This window comes from Herpailurus yagouaroundi, unplaced genomic scaffold, assembly GCF_014898765.1.
Source record: "Herpailurus yagouaroundi ecotype Mexico unplaced genomic scaffold, PumYag 161, whole genome shotgun sequence".
NCBI lineage: Eukaryota > Metazoa > Chordata > Mammalia > Carnivora > Felidae > Herpailurus > Herpailurus yagouaroundi.
Genome location: NW_024412402.1, coordinates 13,105,978 through 13,121,439, shown reverse-complemented (window position 1 = coordinate 13,121,439; position 15,462 = coordinate 13,105,978). Strand labels below are relative to the sequence as shown.

Here is a 15,462-nt window from a genome sequence, read left to right as displayed (position 1 = left end):
ATCTTACAATTGTTACAAAGAAAATTTACAGTATATGTGTTAACTTTGGCTTTTCTTAGGATTTTCCTCTGTGCTCCCTATTTCTTGTTCACCCCGTGTCTTTCACCCTCCCATGTTAAGGCCAAAGTACCCAGGGGCGTTTTTTTTCTCCCAGTAGTTGATTTCCATTGAGGGGCTATCCTAGGTGTAATGACAATAATCATTGAGCCTAGAAAGCAGAGGCTCACAATTTACATGAATTATAGCCTCTGTTGACATTTAATTGAGTGTTTCTAACCCGTTTAATCTTATTAGGTAGGCAGTATTTTCATCAGTTTGCAGATAGAGAAACCAAGGTCATGCAATCTGCAAGGGGCAGAGTCAGGACTCAAAACTAACTCCAAAGCAATTGGTGTCTGTAATTCCTCTGAGATGAATTATACTCCAGCTGAAGTTATAGATTGTCCTCCCAGGTTCGTCATTTCTTGGTGTAATCAACCAATAATTTTGAAGATCTTTTTTTTTTTTTTTGTATCCAGAACACTGTTATGTGGTAACTCCACGTGGACGCATTCAACTCCCTGATCGGCTCTCTTACTACTGATTCCTATATGGTCAGAATCCAGGGTACTGGCAAGTTTTGTTCCTTCATTCCTAGTGAACTTTGAGTGGAAAGAAAAAAAAAAGACAGTCCATCCTTGATTAGGACCCATCTGAATCCTCTTTACTTTCCCTTTGACTCCTCCCAGGCACTCAGCAAAGGTCAGCTAATGAATAAGACCTGAATTGTTGGCTAAAAAGACAGTGCTTAAGAATCTACAGCATTTGGGCGCCTGGGTGGCTCAGTGGGTTAAGCGGCCGACTTCGGCTCAGGTCATGATTTCGCGGTCTGTGAGTTCGAGCCCCGCGTCGGGCTCAGAGCCTGGAGCCTGTTTCAGATTCTGTGTCTCCCTCTCTCTGACCCTCCCCTGTTCATGCTCTGTCTCTCTCTGTCTCAAAAATAAACGTTAAAAAAAAAAAAGAATCTACAGCATAAATATTTGCAGCATCTGGTGCAGTGTGTGACCCCTGGCAGGGGTTCCTTAAGTGTTTATTGAAGGGAAGGGCATTTCCACCATTTCATTAATTCATTCAGCAAAGTATTTATCAAACCCCAACCATATTTGGGGGGGGGGGGGAGACGAGGGCTGTTGGCACAAAGCCTGACACGGGGCTCAAATTCACAGACCGTGAGATCATGACCAGAGCCGAAGTCAGACGTTTGACTGAGCCACCCAGGTGCCCCTAACCTCAACCATGTCTTTCAAGGACACATACTTTAATACAGTAATGATTCACACCCGGTCTCTACTTTGAAGGATTCTGGGGTCTAGAATAAATTGGGTGCACTTAACAACGATACAGGACAGAAAGCAGTAACTGCTGATAGAAGACTGCCAGTCAAGGTTTTTGACACTGAAGAAGTTGGGAAGACAAGGAAGTTCTTTATCCCTTAAGTTGGTTTGTTTCTTTGGATAGCTTTTTTCATGCTCTCTTGGCAATCTCATGGCCTTAAACTTTTTCTCTGAATTAATCTCAAATCTTTGTTCTGATTGGTCTTCCTACTTTCCTTCTTCCTCCCAGACATCATCCCTATTTAAATAATCTGCTAGCACTGCAGACCCCATGTATCAAAACCTGAACTCCTAATTCTTTGCCAGATCTGTCCCTGACTTCTTTCAAGATGGGAAGAGAAAGAAACATGGGAGAAATGAGAAGTAGGAAATTCACAGCATAGAGAGACAGAGAGACAAAGAAACAGAGACAGCAAAGAACAGGGACAGCACCGAATAAAAGTCTCTGGGTTTTTGAAATGGGTTCTTGTACCACCTCCATCCATTTCCCAATGTCCATCATAAAAGTGGACAATGTTGACTGTCCCTTTCGGTTCTTTACCTACAAAAGGTTTCAAAGTCAAGGGGAAAAACCTTTCACTTGATGTTCCTGTGAGAGGGAATTTAGATCCTCACTTCCACGAATATTGTCTGAATTCCTCTAAAGGAGATTGGCCAATGCAGTAGTAGTATAGAAAATAATGGCAGACTACTAAACATCATACTGCTTAATAAGATTAGAATTTTTTTTTAAAAAGGCGGAAAAAAAGAAAGAAAAAAGATGGGAGGGTACAGACCAGCTAGATTATCACTGACGTTTTGGGGAAGCTTTCCTCTCCCTATAAATTCTGTCCTTTCTTTTCTATTAGCGACACAGTAGTAAGGACCTAGAGGAAACTAACACACAGTTAATTAAGGGCACAAAGACATCCAGTGGATGGATAACTTGAAATACTCTGGGGGCTCATTCATCACTTCAATGCCTTTTACTGGGACCCCCGAAAAGAATAAATTATGTGCGCATGGCAAACTGGCTAGCTGTTCCAGAAGGCAGTTGCCCCATCCTTCCAGGCACAATTGGACACATTTTCCAGAATCTCTTTCAGTGTGATTGGCCATACAACTAAGTTCTGTCCAAAGGAACGTGGCAAGGGATATGCATGACTTTTAGGCCTGACCCACAAACATTTTCCATGGGTACCTTTCCCTCTTCCTCTGTGGGCCTCTCCAACAAGCAAGACTGTAAACTAGAGATAGGTAGCCCCAAGATGGAAGGAGCCTGGGTCTCAGAATGACTGCGGAGAGCTGCCCACTGACCAGAAACATCCACACTAGGCTTTACGTGAAAGAAATAACCTTGGAAAAGTCATACAACTGCATTCCAATTTCCTCATGTCAAGGACTTGTAATAGTGCCTGATCAGGAGTGAAACTCAATAAACACTAGCTGTCATCCACAAGAGTCCAAAACTTTTGGGATGCAGCAAAAGTGATCCTAAGAGGGAACTATACAGCGATACAGGCCTACCCTCAGAAGCAAAATAAAATCTCAAATAAACCACCCACCCTTACACGTAAAGAAGCTAGAAAAAGAACAACAAAGCCTAACACCAGCAGAATGAAGGAAATAATAAAGATTAGAGCAGAAATAAATGATATAGAAACTAAAAAAACAATAGAACAGATCAATGAAACCAGGGGCACGTTCTGAGAAAAAAGTTAGTAAAATTGATAAACGTCTAGCCAGACTTACCCGAAAGAAAAGAGGGAGGACCCAAATCAATAAAATCACAAATGAGAGAAGAGAAATAACAACCAACACCACAGAAATACAAACTATTACAAGAGAATATGATGAAAAACGATATGCCAACAAATTGGACAACCTGGAAGAAACGGGTAAATTCCTAGAAACAGATAAACTACCAAAACTGAAACAGAAACAGAAAACTTGAATATTAGCCGTCATTATCAGAGGAAACAAAGTTTGCTTAATTTCCTAATTTTGGGGGGGTCCAAGTGGAGCACTGGAGCCAGGGGGGTTAGTGACCATCACTTGTCTGCATTTGTCAGTTACAAAACACCAACTGGCACGCTAGTATGTTTAAATAGCAGGACCCTGTCAACAGTAACTCAGAAAAAAATACTTTCTTCAGGACACCAAGCATTACGTTTTATGACGGGTCTCTTGCTAAAACACTCACGTCTAGTAAGAATGTGAATATAAAAAGAATGTGCTACCCCCTTCTTTCTCTCTTGACTCGGAGCATTTGGGAACATTTAAAAGTTTCAACAATCCACATCATGTCTGTGGTTTCAAGTTGACACAAAATTTGTACAAAGAATACTTTGTGCGGTTACAATATTTAACTGATACAGTTTAATAATAGTGATAATCAACTTTTATTGATTTTACATAAATAGCTTATAGAATGCCTTTCCAAATCATGTTTTTCCAACATATTTGTTACAACACACAACATTTCTTTACGAAAGTATTTGTTAAATCTTCTTGCACAGAATGTGGGGGAAAGTGAAGGGAGAGGAGAGAAAATAAGATTTCAAAGCTAATCTTCAGTGATAGGCCTAAATTTTTGGCAATTACTTCCTTTCATAGGAAATTACAGGATTGTAACTTTGAAACATATCAAAAGTGCAGTGCATCCTTTTAATTAAAAAAGCAGTAATGTCAAATATATTACTTGGGCATCAAATTTCCCTTTCTAAATATACTCAGGTTCACATAATACTTATTAAACAATGGTTTAAAACAATAACCATCAAAATCTTAAAATAGTCCCAGGTTTGGATTAAATCATGGTAGTATGAACATTTTCTTAAAAATTCTAGTTTATGTTTTCATCAGTAAAATGCAATTATTTGACAATGTCTACAGAGAAGCTTCCTACATGTAGGAAGATGATAATCTTCTTATACCTGCTATTAATTAGGTCATTTACTTGGCTGCTAATGTTTTATCAGAGTTTTTTTTCACACTGATGTTTCCACTTGAACAAACACTATGGGTAGTCATTACCATACCAACACTGAAGACTTAACCATTCCTGAAATAAGGAACCCTATTCCTATTAGTATTTCTTTGTTATGATGCTTAGTGTTGGTATGATCAAGCATAACATATTTTTCTTAATCAGTATGGGTGGATTAAGGCAAAAGGACATAACCTAGTCCCCTCGATAATTTATTCTCTATCCTTACAAAAACCACTGACGCTACACGAATTATAGATACGCTGGCTAGAAAGACATAACTTGCCCAACGCTTAGTATTGTAAGCACGAGGTTGAAAATCTTGGTGTTCACAGACAGCATCTTTCCTTGACCTACCATCATGATGAGCAGAACCCACAACGTGGACTTTCAAATACCATTTACTTGCTATGTCTCTTGGTTGTATGCATGTAGATTATTTTTCCTTAACTAAAAATATTCTGTCATATTCAATAACAGGGCAAAAATCTACTACTCAGTCTTTGTAAGCTCTCCACTGAATAATTTTCCATTTTTACAACCGTTTTCTGCGTGGCTGTTCCATTTTTCTTCTGTCATCTTCTTCACGTAACTAAGTGGTCCCTTCCCTTCGAAGGAGGAAGGATTTTTGAATGAGCCTCCAATTCTATCCCACAAGGTGAAATACTGTCCATAGTTATAGTCAAAGAACATGTGGTGGTCTGTATGATGGGCTGAGCCATTAATAAATGGCCTTAAAATGTGGGGAACACGGAAATCACCATCATGAATGGAAATCGTCCAGATATTGACCAGGATGTACAAGCCTAAGTAAACCACCTTGTGTAGTGGAAAGATAAAAGGGTATATATGGTAAGGTAGACTCTGAAGGAAGCCATCCACGGGGTGAAAAGCATGACTTGCAAATGGAGTAGGAATCTTCCAGAGATGATGAGGTTTGTGTATGCGCTACGGAAGGAAAGAACACAGTTAATAACCACCTTCACTTTTCAACTTAGCTTTCCATGCCCATGTCATGAGCATGTCATTTCCAATGACCTAACTAAAAAATCTCTATAAATTCAGCAAAATCACTCATGTTATAAAATGCCCTCCTTTACCTGAAACAGTAACATTTTAACATAGCCCCTCCAGACCCATAAAGAACACAAACAAAGTGAACCTGGTATCTGTCATGCTGTGGCTACTTAGGTATTTAGTAAGTTACAGGAAATTCTGGGAAACAGAAAACAGAATTTGTAACCATACACTGCTGAAATGGATATAGTTTTTCTCTTTCCCCTAAATATCACTCTACCTTATACACAAGCCTATGATGAAGGCCTCTGTGAATCCAGTAGATCAGCATGTCAGTGAAAAAGAGGAAGGACAGTATACTAACAATGAGCCGAAACCAGCCTAGAAGAGACAACACGATAGATCAGAACCAAGATCCGGCTTCCAGGATCAGGATTTACTTTGTACTTGACTTGTCCATCTCAGTGGACCAAATATGATCCTAGACCTAACACTATCAACTGTTTTGGCTAATTCAATACATTATAAATTAATCTTCCTAATCTCTCTGGTATCTGCTCATTTTCTCATTTGCCTCTCATAAAACCTTAAAGTGCCCCCACCTCAAATATTAAATTATGAAGACATTTATGAGACAAAAAAAAACATATGCTTAAGGCATCTTTCTTATTTAAATCTCTGGGCATAAATAACACTGTTTATTTTTCCTTCATCTTAATCCTCATAAAACATATCTTTACATACTATTTTCCCGCTTAGAACTTTATTTCCCGCTAAATACCTAAAACCTAGCATTTCCTCCACAACCCAACTTTTTCTGATCTTTCCTGCCTGTTCCATTCCTGTACTAACCAGGCTAGTTTACTCACTGTCCTCCCAACATCTTGAAAGTCTCACCTCTGTACCTTTACTCATTCTGTTCCATGTATCTAGAATGCACTTTCTCCTTTTATATTTACTCAGAGTCCTATCCACTTTTCAAGGCCTAGTCAATTCATCGCCCTACTGTATAATTCTTGTTCCTTCTTTTAAATATCTAACCTCTTACTTGGACAGCAGCTGTGCGGGTGCAAGCGAGCCTGAGGGCCAGTCCCAGATAGACCACTTATTTGCTGAATGACCACTTATTTGCTGAATGGGCAAGTTACTGACACTCTCTGTACATTAATTTACTCACCTATAAGAGGAACGTAATAACGGGACCTATGTCGTAGAACCGATATAGAATAAAATGGATTGATACGTGTGGAAAGCTTAGAAGTAGCTGGTACGTATTAACACTCAATAAATGTTAACTACTATTCTCGCTTTCTAATACTAGACACCAGAAATGTCTCTTCATTAAATAATTTCAGAATTTCACAAAAATTTAGTCACTGCAGGACTGGCTACAAGAGAAAAAAAGGAGGGGCGCCTGGGTGGCTTGGTCGGTTAAGCGTCCGACTTCGGCTCAGGTCATGATCTCGCGGTCCGTCAGTTCGAGCCCCGCGTCGGGCTCTGTGCAGACAGCTCAGAGCCTGGAGCCTGTTTCCGATTCTGTGTCTCCCTCTCTCTCTGCCCCTCCCCGGTTCATGCTTTGTCTCTCTCTGTCTCAAAAGTAAATAAACGTTAAAAAAAAAAAAAAAAGAGAAAAAAAGGAATACTCTAAAGGCCTAAAATCAGGGATCATTTAAATAAACTATTGATATCTACATAATGTGATACTGTAACTCATACACTATATAAGGTCAATATTTACTGAATGAAAAGATGGCCATATATATATATACACTACTAAGAAAAAAAAGCAAAGTCCAAACCAGTACGTGTAGTAGGGTTTCATTTTTGTAGCATAAATGATGAAGTATACATGCATAGAAAACTGGAGGATGTATGTCAAAAGAGGTAGTTTCTAGGTAGCAGGACAGTGGATTTAAAATCTGTATTTTCTGCTTTCCTATAATTATGTACTATTTGAGCTTTTGAGGGAGTCTGAATTCAATAAAGAGAATAGTAAATGAATGCAAAGCTCTATCTCTGATCTATCCATCTTCCCCTAAGCATAATTCCATCCACAACCAGCTTTAAAATTGATAGATTAGGAAATGTGCATTGTGTGGCAAGACATGAATGCATAAAAACAAAGCATTAAAAACAATTAAATGGGGAGCCTGGGGGGCTCAGGTGGTTGAGCGTCCAGCTCTTGATTTTGGCTCAGATCATCATCCCGGGGTCATGGGATTGAGCCCACATCGGGCTCTGTGCTGACAGCTCAGAGCCTGGAGCCTGCTTCGGATTCTGTGTCTCCCCCTCTCTCTGCCCCTCCCCTGCTTGCACTCTGTCTCTTTTTCTCAAAATAAATAAACATTAAAAAAAATTTAACCAACATAAAAAATTTTTAACTGAAAAAAAAAAAACCCACAAACAATCTGTAATTATTTTAAAAGAAGAAAGAGAGGCAGATTTGGTTCTTGAGAGAAACCACTCTGTGCCTCATGTTCATATTATTTACTTACCACTTGGAAACTCTCCTATGTCATCATATAATTTGCTGTAACCTCTCAACTCTAGCAGGAACAATGCAACAGTGGGAATACTAATCCACGGCAATGACTGCACAGTAAACGTAATCTCTCTATAGACTTGATTCTGAAAACGAAATTTCCAATACTTAAAAACCACAAAGTCTATGTTAAACAAAACCAGCATGAAATTGATGAAATTGTCTTGGAATAGATTTTTCAATCTCTTTTATGTGAAGGAGCTTACTGCTAAACTGTTTCTGTTAAAATGTTAATACGTGGGAATGCATGTGTAAGAAAGACACTTCTTTTTTAAAAAGCAAATACGCTAAGTACCTTGAATTCTTGATCTTACTCTTTTTCTCACAAAATCCGCATTCTACACGTCTATTTATAAAATGATCCTTTCTTTCATAAATAACTTCCATCCCCAAACCTCTCTTGATTTTTTTCTTTTTTTAGTCCTTGGGGGAACTGATAAATATAAATAACTGAAATAGAAAATGACTGTAAATAAATTTACAATCTCCTATCGTGTCAAAAGATATATATATATAAAGATATATATATATAAAGATATATATATACACACACATAGTAAAAACATACTTCAGTTTGTAAAAGTCAAACATTAAAGCAAATACACAAATGTGTGCATTTATTTATTCATCACTGTTAGCAAAGAAATTCTATATATCTAGCAAGACACGAGGCTTATAATTAAAAAAGAAAAAAAAAAGAAGTTGGGTTCATTTATTTGTTTCCATTAAGAGAGGGGATTAGCCCTACCAAAACTATCTAACCCATCTAATGCTGGTTGCAGAAATTTTTCTTAATGGTTATAACCAGTTTAACCTGAAAATCTCACACACAAATACGTATTATTTTTACGGTAAAAACAGTTAAAAAGTAGGTAAGAAAATCACTTACCTTTAAAAACTGTGGATGCTTCATTAATGAATGATCAAAGACAAAATAATAGCTCAGTGTTGCAAAGAAGAAATAAAGGATATAAGCGCCAAGATTTGTTACAATTAGGAGACTAATAGTTTGTCGGAAGATGTCGTCCTCGGGCCACGAGGCTGGGTAGATGTACGGCGTAAAAAAATAATAATCTGCAGCACTGAGTACAAGATCCATCTTAGTCCCTGAAGGATAAGCATGTGCAACAATTATTTACCCATGTTGATATTTTTTAATGCGAAACATTTTTAGAAAAACTATATATGAAGTTCCTGCTTAACGAATATCCTGAAGTTTGAGGACATTCTCTGCCAGTAAGGTTGTAGGGCAACAGGCACTACCCTACATTGCTATGGCCTTGCAAAGTGATACAGTTCCTGTGCAGAGCAATTTAACAATATGTTACCACAATATTCCGCCACCACTGCAAATGTATTCAGCACTCACGTTTCCATCGGGTATTACCTTAGCCAATTCACCAGGGTTAGCTGTAGCTGTTTCCTGACCGGCAGAGTAATTTTCACCATACTTTCAGATATTTTTCATTACCCTGCTCCCTAAACTTGATTCCTCTCTTCTTAATACTGACATTCTTTTTAAAAAAAAATTTTTTTTTTCCAACGTTTATTTATTTTTGGGACAGAGAGAGACAGAGCATGAACGGGCGAGGGGCAGAGAGAGAGGGAGACACAGAATCGGAAACAGGCTCCAGGCTCTGAGCCATCAGCCCAGAGCCCGACGCGGGGCTCGAACTCACGGACCGCGAGATCGTGACCTGGCTGAAGTCGGACGCTTAACCGACTGCGCCACCCAGGCGCCCCTAACATTCTTCTTCAGTAGTAGTTCTTCCTGATATATTCCAGCTTGTTTCAAGATCAACGAAGCAACCGGTGGCATTTATTTATGTTCTTGTTGTCAAATCCACTTAATCGGAACATGGTTAGGATCTTTGTTTTCTGTCCTGGGCGGTGGTTTCCTGGTTTTCGTTAGTTCTCTCTTGGTCCTCACCACCAGTGTAAAACTTTGGCAATCTGTTCTTCTAGTCTTTAAGTCACATGGTGGTAGTGCCCACACCGTCTTCTTCAGCAGGAGGCCTCACAGACACACGACGCACAAGTTCCTACAATATATAACTCCGTGTTCTGTGCTATTACCAATGACAGGTGCTTCCATTCATTCTGTTATTCATATGGACTTTCATTACCTCTTGTTTTGTTTTTAATGTTGCCATATGCAATTAAACCAAAAGTAACAAAAACAGTCCCAGCAAATTGCAAGGGGTGGGGGTACCTGACAGGTGCACCAACACAAAATGGGCACCTCAGTCAGTGGGAGTAAGCCCTTGCCACCAAATGAGTTTGAGTGCCCACCTTTAAAAAACAAAAAAACTTCTGGTTTTTCAGGGCTTTTCGGACTTTGAAAGTGTGGCTAAGGGACTATGGACATATGTTTCCTTTGTGTGACTTCGCTGCTGTTTAACTCATGTACAAGGATTTGGATAGATTCTAATCTTAGGTGATTTAAAACAATGCTGCAACGATTAACCCTACTTTGTGTAAATTTCTACAAGCAGAAAAGCTAGGACAGAGTTGAACTGCATTGGTCACTCTGGTAGACACTGCCCAATTGCTCTGCACAGGAACTGTACCACTTTGCAAGGCCACAGTGCCTATATCTCTACAACCTTAACAGACAGTATCATCGAACTTTAAGATGTTTGCTAATCTGATAGCAACAAAAACGATATCTCCGTGTATATTTACCTTTTTCTTATTATGAGTGAGGTTGAGCATGACTCCACATATTTAGAATAATTTATATTTTTTTCTGTGAAGTAATGTCTTTATCCCTTGCCCATTTTCCCACTGAGTTGTCAGTTTCTTAAAATCAAATTCTAGAAGTTCTTATTTATTAAGAGTGTTTAGCTCCTTTTCTGTGATAGGCGTCGCAAACATTTTTTTCTCACTTTGGCATGGAAAGTTTTTTTTTTTTAAAGTTTATTTTTATTTATTTTGAGAGAGATACAGAGAGCAAGCAGGGGAGGGTCAGAGAGAGAGGGAGAGAGAGAATCCCCAGCAGGCTCCGCATTGTTGGCACAGAGCCTGATGCGGGGCTCGAACTGGGAGATCATGACCTGAGCTGAAATCAAGAGTCGGATGCTTAACTGACCAAGCCACCCCGGTGCTTAGTTTTAGTTAACTAATGCCAAATGCCAGATATTGACATATATCCTTCATCATACACTGTTAATTCATTCAAATAACAATTAAGCATCAAGCTCTACACTAGATAATGAGCCTATAAAGATTGAAAAGATACAGTCAAAATCCATCTTCAAGATAAGGTAATTTTAGAAATAATTACATCAATGCAAGTGCTATAACAAAGGTATACACACATCTGATTCAGGCGTTAAAGGACATTATCAGAAAGAAAAGTTTAGAGAGAGGCATTTCAAATAAAAATAACAACTTGCAAAGGCATGGAAAAAAGTCATGCTACATTCGTGACTTAATGGGTGTCCCTGGTGGGTGCCAAACAGTGTGACGGGTAAAACAGAGGGGAAAAAAATGTTTGAGGATAAACCTTATAAAAGGAAAGTGGTGTCAGACTGGGAAGGGCTCTGTTGCCCTGCTAGGGAATCGAACTTTCCCTCATACACGACGGGGAGATACCAAAAGGTCTCTGAGCAGGGAAGAGATTATAATTACACCCGTACTTCATAGAAACCATTCCATTAGGAATATGAGTATTGATGAGAAAAAAAGCAAGAGCCAGAGCCAGAGATAGACTAATTTGGTTGCTTCTGTGATAGACTAGCTCAGCTCTAAGAACACACATATTCATCAGAGATTGAGCAAGTAAAAAACCCACAGGGCTTGGGATGCCTGGGTGGCTCAGCTGGTTAAGCATCTGACTCTTGATTTAAACAAACAAACAAAACCAAAAAAACCCATAAAACCCACAGGGCGTGACAACCAATTAAATACTGGAATATGAAAGAGGGAGAAATGCAGGATGACTATGAGATTTAAGCTGGCTCATGTGGATGATGATGTCATCATAATCAAAAGAGGGAACTCTGGGAGAGCTGTTATATTTGGTGCCACAGGGACAAATATATATATTTGGGACACGCAGGGCGTGTAAGGAATGATGGAGTCAGTTTGGGTCTTAAATCTAATTAGCACAGACTAATAAGCTTTAACTCTATGCTTCTTCTTAGACATAAAGCAGTAGATTACATGCAAATATGAATCGGAAGTTCAACAGCGAGCTTGTACTGGTTGAAGCTGAAGCCATAAGGAGTAGAGACTGCTAAGGGAAATAATGTAGCAAAGGAAGTACACTAAGTCATACCAGGAAACATAAACATTTAAAAACAACCCAGCAACTAGATATTGTGACACCACTAAAGGTTGGTTAAGAGTTTCCAGACTAATCTACATGTTACCTATAGAGTCCCATAGCCCTAAGACAATACAGTAAGTACAGTGCAGCCAAAAACAATTCAAACGGTAACCAGAAATCCACTTTAATCAACCTTCAATATCAGACGTGAGTAATAACTTTCACAAGATCTCAGTCCCTAACTTCAGTTTTGCTTTTATCTGAGGACCATGCTAGTTGTGTTCATTTGTACATTCCCTGTGCATAATTGCTGCAACGACAAACCAGTGCCGGAAAGGGAGGCAGTTTAGATACTGTGAAATGAAACCTATTTTAAGTGTGTTTAGAATTTTGGCTTCAATTAATTTTATTTGTTGAATGTAGAAATTAAGTATTCCTAAATACGTTGCCATACTTTCTGACATCTAACAAAGAAATCTTTTGAAATCAGTAACAATATAATCTCAAAATTGCAGTTCAACTTGGAAGTTTATATTCAAACCCACATCTGTAAAATGAGATAACGTATCTTCATTATAGAATTGTTCTTAAGGTTTAGGCACTAAGTTTCTAGTCTTTCGGCACTGACACAGAGAAGTTATTCAAGAAACAGGAGCTATTATTACTGCTGCTACAGGAGCCAAAGCTGAGTCAAAATTACTTTAACCTAAGGGAGAAAGAGGTCATTTGGTTTTTCTTTGAAAAATAACTGATAATATCTAGTATCAATATTTACTGTACACTAGGCAGTGTAAATATTAGCTCATTTAACCCTTTCAAGAAACCCCATGAGTTAGGTACTAGTATTATCTTATGGATCAAGAAGCTGGGCACAGGAAATACTAGTAACCTGCTTGGGATCATCAAGTAACAAATGCTGGAGCTGGAACTCAAACACATGGCAGTCTGGCTGCAAAGTCCAAGTTCTATTTTTTTTTTCTTTTTTCTTTTTTTTTTTTTTTAAATGTTTAGTTGTTTAGAGAGAAAGAGCAACCGGGAGTAGGGGAGGCCGCTCCGCAATGGCAGTGCAGAACCTGATACAGGGCTCAAACCCACGAACTGTGAGATCATGACCTGAGCCCAAATCAAGAGCTGGACGCTCAACTGACTGGGCCACCCAGGCACCCCACAAAGTCAAACTTCTTAAACTCGCACCAAGTTCCACTGCCTCTTCATCACTATCTCAACTCTTCAGCTCCTTAATGTTTACAATTCTCAGTGACTACAAATTCACATAATTCTGCATACGATTTTAAGGGGTTTATACCCCACTGAAGTCAGGGTCTTCACAGACCCTAAGTTAACTACCCATGACTGAAACAAAGCTGGTACTATTTTACATTTACAGAAACAAAGAAACTTTATAAAAATAAAACACAGTTTTTAATAAAACACAATTAGGCTTAGAATATCGGAGTCTACTCTTACTTTTGCTTTATTTTAAAAGTATAGACAGTAACGGCTAACATTTGTTGAGAATCAGGTATTATTTAAAAACATTTTTTCTGTATCACTTGGCTTAATTATCACAATCCGAGGAGGTAGATAATTCTGTAACCTTCACTTTAGAGAAAGGGAAACTGAGGGCAGGAGTGTTTAAATAACTTAAGTAACAAGTAACAACTGGGATGTATAGTCTAGAGTCTGTTCTCCCAGCTTCTACATTATATTATCTCTCAAGTTGTACTCATACGGATGCGGCATTCTGAGTATTCCATGCTAATTACATTACATAATGAATGGGAAAGCATTCTGTAAGTGATCAAGGATCATGTACTTATTATTTTTTAGATGCTTATCATTAGAAACCTAAATACGCACGCACGCACCAACGGTGATATAAAGACAGGTAACCTGCTGGAAGGTTTTGGTTAAAAAATATCTGCCTACCGCAAGCTTTCCAGTTTGGAAACTTTACGTACTGACATTTGGAACTTTATCTATCTACACCACCTCCAAATTTATTCTGCTATAACACAGGGATGCCAAGAGACAGGACTTCTTCCTTTTTCGACGCTAACTTGATACATTATTTCCCTTCCCTTTTTTTTTTAGTCTTTACAAACCGCGGACTGTTGTCCCTCCATCCTAATTACGTTGCAGTAACTGGGGTTTGCACTGCAATTGTCAGGAGGTCACAGCCTAATTTCTTTGCCCCTTTAAAAAACAAAAAAGGGAAAAATCCCTCCAAAACATAGGGAAGTCTGTCTCAAAGCAAAGCATTAGCGTTCACTAGACAGACTTCCCTGGGATGAGCGATCCGCAGTAGCCAACTTGTCGTTTTCCTGACGTCCCTCGCCGTGTGTGTTGCTTTCATGTGCTGGCCTCCTCGGCGCCCCGAAACGTCCTCGGGCCAGGCTACAGCCCCCAGACACCGCAGGTCTCCGGTCGCCCCTCTCCCCATCCCCGCCAGCGAGCGCCAGTGAGCGCCCCCTGCGCCCGCACTCGACGCCTCACGGCCTGCGCACGCTGTCAGGATGCCCGGCTGCCTGCCAATCCCTGCCGTGGGGCACCGCTGGAGCCCCAGCGCCCGCCCGGAGCCTGACACCCCGCAGCCGGTCGTGAAAAAGGCGTCTGGCGCGCTCCCAACTTCCCCACCTGGGACCCATCCTGCGGATTTCTCTCCCTCCACTTCCCTTCCTCTCCGCGCCCATCCCTCTCCGGAGGTATTCCGCCGCCGCCGCCGCCGCCTGCCCTGCTGGCATCCCTACCTTCCGAAGGTTCCACCGCCGCCGACGTCGCAGGTTGCCTTGGGCCAAAGTGAACCCAACGGCGTTCAGCCAGCGGGCCTGGCAGGGAGGGGCGTAGCCAGACCCACGCTCCTAGCGGCCGAAGCCGCCAGCCAATCAGGGGCCGGCGGCATAAGCTGATATGACGGCAGATCGCGCGACTTGGCTGCGCGCGGCGCTCGGCGGTCACGTGGGCGCCGCGCACTCGGCCCTGCCCCCTTCGTCCTCCCAGTGGAAGAGAGGGCGGGACCGTGGTTCAGGTACCGTAGCGGCGGCGGGTGGAGTTTCAGGTTTTGGTTTTGTCTTTTTTCACTGTCACTGACGTGTGTAGCTCAGATGCTGCCCGCATCAGGTTTCCTGTATTAATGGAAACATCCCTAAAACCGATGCTCTACGTTGAGGGAAATAGATATTTCCTTTGAGGTGAATGTCGGGTCGGGGAGGGGGGGGGGGGGGGGTGCATTTTTCGACCCAGGTGAAGGAGGCTCGATTATCCGTAAGACGATTGCTGATATTTCTTG

General features: G+C 40.4%; 1 protein-coding gene across 1 annotated transcript; it reads right to left on the bottom strand.

Annotated features, from left to right (window-relative positions):
- Window positions 1–3,730: 3,730 nt before the first annotated feature.
- On the bottom strand, window positions 3,731–15,043 carry SC5D (sterol-C5-desaturase). The gene is made up of 5 exons (XM_040483340.1): window positions 14,924–15,043; window positions 8,790–9,007; window positions 7,854–7,986; window positions 5,639–5,739; window positions 3,731–5,289 (listed from the first exon to the last, which is right to left on the bottom strand). The coding sequence occupies exons 2-5, from the start codon at window positions 8,997–8,999 to the stop codon at window positions 4,834–4,836; spliced, it is 900 nt and encodes a 299-aa protein (XP_040339274.1). The 5' UTR covers window positions 9,000–9,007; window positions 14,924–15,043; the 3' UTR covers window positions 3,731–4,833.
- Window positions 15,044–15,462: the final 419 nt, after the last annotated feature.